This window comes from Limulus polyphemus, unplaced genomic scaffold (genome assembly GCF_000517525.1).
Source record: "Limulus polyphemus unplaced genomic scaffold, Limulus_polyphemus-2.1.2 Scaffold3212, whole genome shotgun sequence".
Taxonomy (NCBI): domain Eukaryota; kingdom Metazoa; phylum Arthropoda; class Merostomata; order Xiphosura; family Limulidae; genus Limulus; species Limulus polyphemus.
Window position 1 is genome coordinate 6,946 of NW_013668822.1, and position 6,233 is coordinate 13,178.

At 32.8% G+C, this 6,233-nt stretch overlaps 1 protein-coding gene across 1 annotated transcript in view; it reads right to left on the bottom strand.

Annotated features, from left to right (window-relative positions):
* The window catches only part of LOC106468906 (zinc/cadmium resistance protein-like), a gene marked incomplete at its 3' end in the record, with an annotated part of 13,070 nt that overhangs the window by 5,949 nt on the left and 888 nt on the right, over nucleotides 1-6,233 (bottom strand). Inside the window, exon 2 of the mRNA XM_022397305.1 lies at nucleotides 3,886-4,108. Coding sequence (XP_022253013.1) covers nucleotides 3,886-4,108 — 223 coding nt within the window. The remainder of the gene's footprint in view (nucleotides 1-3,885; nucleotides 4,109-6,233) is intronic.

Here is a 6,233-nt window from a genome sequence, read left to right on the forward strand (position 1 = left end):
CTTTGCTACGAACGTGCCACATGTGGACATGCATTGTCGTGGAGAAGAACACCTTTCCGATTGACGAGAGAAGGGCGTTTCTGATTAAAGACTTGACTTAAACGTTCCAGTTGCTGACTATAGATTTCTGCATTGACAGTTCGCTGTGGATTCAAGAGTTCGAAATGAATTACTCCTTTGATGGAGGCCAGGTTTTGGGGTCGAAGTGGTTTATCTATAGGACTGAGCCATTGTTTTTGGCGTTTAATATTCGCATATAGAATCCATTTTTTCATCACCGGTGACAATTCTGTCCAAAAATGGTTCATGCCCATTCGCGAAAGAAGAGACGAAGTAAGGTTTACACGTTGGAAACTATGATCATCGGAGAGTTTGTGAGACACCCAAACCCATATTCCCAAACCTCATATTTCATGAGAGAAATGCAATTTTAGGGCCATTTCACAAGCGTGTTGTCTTGGGTTAGACTCAAAAAGCGTCTTCAGTGCATCAATATCAATTCCAACATGTCGGCCGCTGTCATCACAGTTCTAAAGGCTAAAGTCACCTGAACGAAATTTTCTCACCCATCGTTGACACATACGAACGTTCAAAACATTTCATAAACTTCTTTGATATTCTTTGTGGCTACAGAGACGTTGTTTCCCTTCTTGTATTCAAACAGCATTACATGCCGAATGTGTGTATCGTCGTGTACCATCACTATAAGGGATTAGAGTATACTAAACTTTACACATTATACAGGCTACACTAACGTGACGTTCAGGCGATTCGTTTAACTATTATAGGTGATGTACGTTTTTTTGGGGGGAGGGTTAATGAAAGTGTTCCAAAACGCGACATTAATTTCTTGACGACCTAATAGCTATAGATTTTAAGTATAGCATATATGATGACTTAGCTCTACCTTCCTTGATTCATCAAAGTGTCCAAAAAACTATTTTCCTTATTAAATCAGAGCAGCATATAGTTAGTTTTAAATATAATAAACCTATAGGTCCTCCTATCTTCAATTACAAAAAGTTTATTGAAGGATTTAATATAGTTACAGGTAATTTAGAGATCAGTAAAAGTAGAGAATTGCAAACAACATTGAAAAATCAGGAAAAAATATTGATAATTATATTATCAATATAAGTAAGAATACCTACTATCCTCCATGTTTCTTTTTTCAATAGAAACTGTATTTGATGAATTATATAAAAAATACCGTTTAATAAATTTAAACCTTGCTCAATATAAAACTGATAGTTCTTTTCATGTTTTTAAAAACTGTTTGTTTGTTTGTAATAAAGCACAAAGATACATAATGGGCTATCTGTGCTCTGCCCACCACGGGTATCGAAACCTAGATTCTAGCATTATTAGCCCGCAGACGTATCGTTGTGCCACTTGGGGGCTTTTTTAAAAATAAAATAAAAAAAGATACAAGGACAATTTATTATCAATTCTACTGATAAGGCAGGTTGCAACTTCGGGTTTTATTTGTAAAAAAACTGTATGCTCAAATTCTTATTAAAGAAATTAACAATACAAGTACATTTAACAAAAGTACTTTAAATAAAAATAACATTATAACTAATATAGAGAAAGCCATTAAAAAATGGAATATATATGTATACTCTTCTGTTTCTGCCAATTTTATATACAATTCCTAAATTGCTTAAAAATCCCATTAAATTCAGATTTATAACAAATTCTTTAAACACAGCCACTAAATCTGTATCAATTGTTGTTAACAATATTCTGGATGTTGTGTTTGAAAAAATAAAAACACCATGTTTAAATAATGCAAATGAATGCTCTTGGATCAATAAGAACAATATATCAGTTTTGGAATGTATAAATGATTTAAATGTTTCTGAAAGGGCTTAGGGCTAAGGGCTAATCTTGTTTCCGCTTATGATTTCATAACATTACATATCAAAATAGATCTAAAAGATTTAATGAAAGTTTTCAATTACCTGTTCGATGATTTTATAGACACAGAAATAAGTATTCCTAAATACAAACTTACTAATATTCAGTACAAAAACATTATGTGTTTAAAATAGTTATATTACCTTTAATGAACAGCTATATAAACAAACTGTGATGGGGATTCCAATGGGAACTAACTTCTCTTCAAATGTGGCCAATCTGTATTTATTTTTTTATGAAAACGAATTTACGAAACAGGTTTGAAATCCTAAGTTATATAAATATAATTTTCGTTACATAGATGATCTAATTGCTGTTGTTACGACGGCGGTAGTCACGTGACGCTGGTAACACGTCATGGGTTTCTAGAAGGATCATGACTGTTCCCAACAACTCTAGTCTTTTCTACGCGTCCTCTATTTTAGTATATAAGCCGGCAAATAAAGTGACGGCATAGAGACAGAGACGGACAATTGAGTCAAGCGCGGTAGTGACCGTAAGTAAAGCGTGTGAATCGTTGTTAATTATAGCGTGTGTTTAAGTTAAAGTGACTGTGGAAATTAACTGTATTGCAAAGTTGAATTGAGAAATAATAAACTAGTTTTATTTGAGAAAGGACTTGTATCGCAGAAGTTTCTCGGAAATAATTTCTACGGAAAATTAACAAACGAACAGAGACGTAACACTATAAATAATCAGTACTTTTCACCAAGTTTAATATATTCAAAATAACTTGAAATTAATAATGCTAATTATTAAGAGGATTTAATTTTCCCATCCTTGGTCTACCCACCCACCCCCAATTGTGTAGTTCCTCGTCTGATGTTAAAAGGCGTTATTATATCCCAATTAAAAAGATTTTTAACTGTTTGAAATAACAGTTAGTTCTTTATGGATAATGTAATATTATTCGTAACTAAACTAGAAAATAATGGTTATAAATACTGGCAAATAGTTTTTTTTGCAAGGTTTCATAATAAATTTGAAAATATATTACTAAATAAATATTCAATGAGAAAAAAAAAAACATTTTCGTCACTAGAGGTAGTTAGCTACCTTTAATACTTAACGTTAAAATTTATTCAATATGTCTGGGGCTGGAAAGATTAACTTCAAGTAGCTGGGCTTGTCTCAGTTACCCCGTGCTATACTTGAATAATGTGACAACGGAGAAAAAATATTGTATAAGACATTGTATATAAAATATGTCATTTTCAGAAAAGGGTGGAGAGAAAAGGGTGTAATTTGTGGTGGAATTATTAGGGTGGTAACTATGATACGTTAGGAGTTTTTAGAACTTTTATTTAAGTTTTAAGAGCGGAGGATGGTAGGTAATGTTTAGTAACTAAAATTGTTTTTTTTTGAGTGGCTTTATTTTATTTCTACTTTTTACTTTAATACATCTCTTTAAGGGTAACTGCCTTCCCACAACTGGCTGCAGACAGTGAAAGGCAGTAAGAGTTGAGACGTTGTGGGTGTAACTATAAGCACTCAACTCTGTACTCTTAATTAATTTTTCTCATCTGCTTTTTTGGATTTTGTCTGATACTGATAGATTAGTATTACCACAGACAATCTCCGTCATGACCTTTGGATTACGACTGGAAAGCGCGATGATTTTTTAAGAAAGTTCTAGAATTATTCTTATATTAACCAAGAAAAGTAGTTGGAATAAAACTGTAAAATGTTGTTACTTACCGTGAAATAGAAACAAACCGATGATATTTACAAGTAAACCAGCGCCAAGAAAAGTAGTTGGAATAAAACTGTAAAATGTTGTTACTTACCGTGAAATAGAAACAAACCGATGATATTTACAAGTAAACCAGCGCCAAGAAAAGTAGTTGGAATAAAACTGTAAAATGTTGTTACTTACCGTGAAATAGAAACAAACCGATGATATTTACAAGTAAACCAGCGCCAAGAAAAGTAGTTGGAATAAAACTGTAAAATGTTGTTACTTACCGTGAAATAGAAACAAACCGATGATATTTACAAGTAAACCAGCGCCACCAACGTAAAGGATCAAAACAGGATTGTGAGTTTCCTCGGGATCAAAAAACCGTTTTAATGCTTCTACTAGGATGGAAAAGCAAAGTGCGATTAGAAAGACGGCATTCACTAATGCGCCTAAAACTTCAGCTCTTGCCCAGCCAAAAGTGTTCTTCGACCACTTCTTAGGGGACATCTGAAAATTTACAAGAAACTTCTATAAAACATATAAATATATTATAAGATGAATTTCAATTAGTCTTATGAAAAATAGTTTATTTTTCACGTAAGTTGTAAAGCATATTAATCAATATTCCAGATATAAATGTGACGTAACATCAATACTAGTATATGATTGGATGCCTCATATATAAACTCACTTGCTTTTTCTTGTATTTGTTTAAATGTTACAAATATACGTACTTTAATTTCTAAGTTTCTCGAAGTATCTCATCTTTGTAAACCTCATTTTTTTCTCGGTTTATTCGTGTAATAACATACTGTTCGTACATTAATTAATGAACTGATTCAAAAATATTTCTAAAAATAAGTAATTTGCAAAATATTTTCATGTACATTTTTTTGTTGCGAAATTATCAACAAACTATTAGTCGAATTAAATACTGTATTTCTTCCTTTAATATACGTTTGTATACTTTCGCTATCTGTAAAAAAAGAAAAAATTATAAAAATAGCAATTTTAGGTGATGTTTTGAAGTTCTACAGAAACCAATCAGAACCACTAAAATATAATTTTGTTCTACGTTTCTTTTTGAGGTTACGTATTAATATCAAAGGACTATTTCAATTTCACTCGTTTTCGGCAGATTTAATCTGTTGTATTAATACACAAGTATGTATCCTTTTTCTTCTTACAGGGGTCTACCTTTTTATATTAAGACTTCTTGAACCAATATATATATATATATATATATCAGATATTCAGCAGACAGACGTTTTAAAAGTTTAGATTGTTTGTGTGGATTTTTTTTTGTTAACGCAAATATGCCGAAACTACAGGCTCAAAGTGACTTGCACTTAAAGATTGCTTGCATGCTTCATTGTCGCTTGGGGCTTTTACCAAGATCAAAGGAGGATGATCTTTAACTGATCCATTCGAAGGTGAGTTTTGTTTTCCTTTTATTACTGTAATCTGATCTAAATAGAGCTTTGATCTATGAGTTGATACACACATTATGAAGGGACTTGGGAATTTAATAAAATCAAATACGTTTTCTCCACCTAACGGCACGGGCAAGAACTATGTATACAGCGTTACAGGCCCGTAAAACTTATTAGAAAATTGTTTAAACAATTTACAAATCAAATACGTTTTCTCCACCTAACGGCACGGGCAAGAACTATGTATACAGCGTTACAGGCCCGTAGAACTTATTAGAAAATTAATTTTATTATAAATATTATTTTACTATTGTGTTTTCGTGTGACCTGTCTGAAACATCCAAACACAGTCTATTAGAAAAGAACAACCAGAAATTGCTATCTTTTTTCTCCAGTTTTCTGATATGTGTGTTACTTAGATAGCAAAAATAAATAAGTAAATAAAAACGAATAAAAAAAAACAATTGAAACTATGCACTGTTTGGCTTTGTGTATCTGTGTTTTTTTGTTTGCGCTATACACTGTTTGGCTCTGAGTAGCTGTGTTTTTTTGTTTGCGCTATACACTGTCTGGCTCTGAGTATCTGTGTTTTTTGTTTGCGCTATACACTGTCTGATTGAGTATCTGTGTTTTTTGTTTGCGCTATACACTGTCTGGCTCTGTGAATCTGTGCCTTTTGTTTGCTTATTTTTCGAACTTAATAAGCTTTTATAAAGAAAATATGTTCTGTCACTAATCTTAACCTCCAGTGTCTGCTCTTTGCTATAAATTGTTATTATTATACCTAATTATAGCAATTACGTACTGAAGTAAAACAACACATACACGAGTATACAATGCATATACTGTCTCGTCACTCGTGCTACGTAACAAACTACTGTGTGTGAGATATAACGTGATGAATGTTGGTGCTGTCCAACAACAACAAACTCCTCTCTCTGTGTGAGATGTAACGTGAAGAATGTTGGTGCTGTCCAACAACAACAAACTCCTCTGTGTGTGTGTGTGTGAAATGTAACGTGAAGAATGTTGGTGCTGTCCAACAACAACAAACTCCTCTGTGTGTGTGTGTGAAATGTAACGTGAAGAATGTTGGTGCTGTCCAACAACAACAAACTCCTCTGTGTGTGTGTGTGAAATGTAACGTGAAGAATGTTGGTGCTGTCCAACAACAACAAACTCCTCTGTGTGTGTGTGTG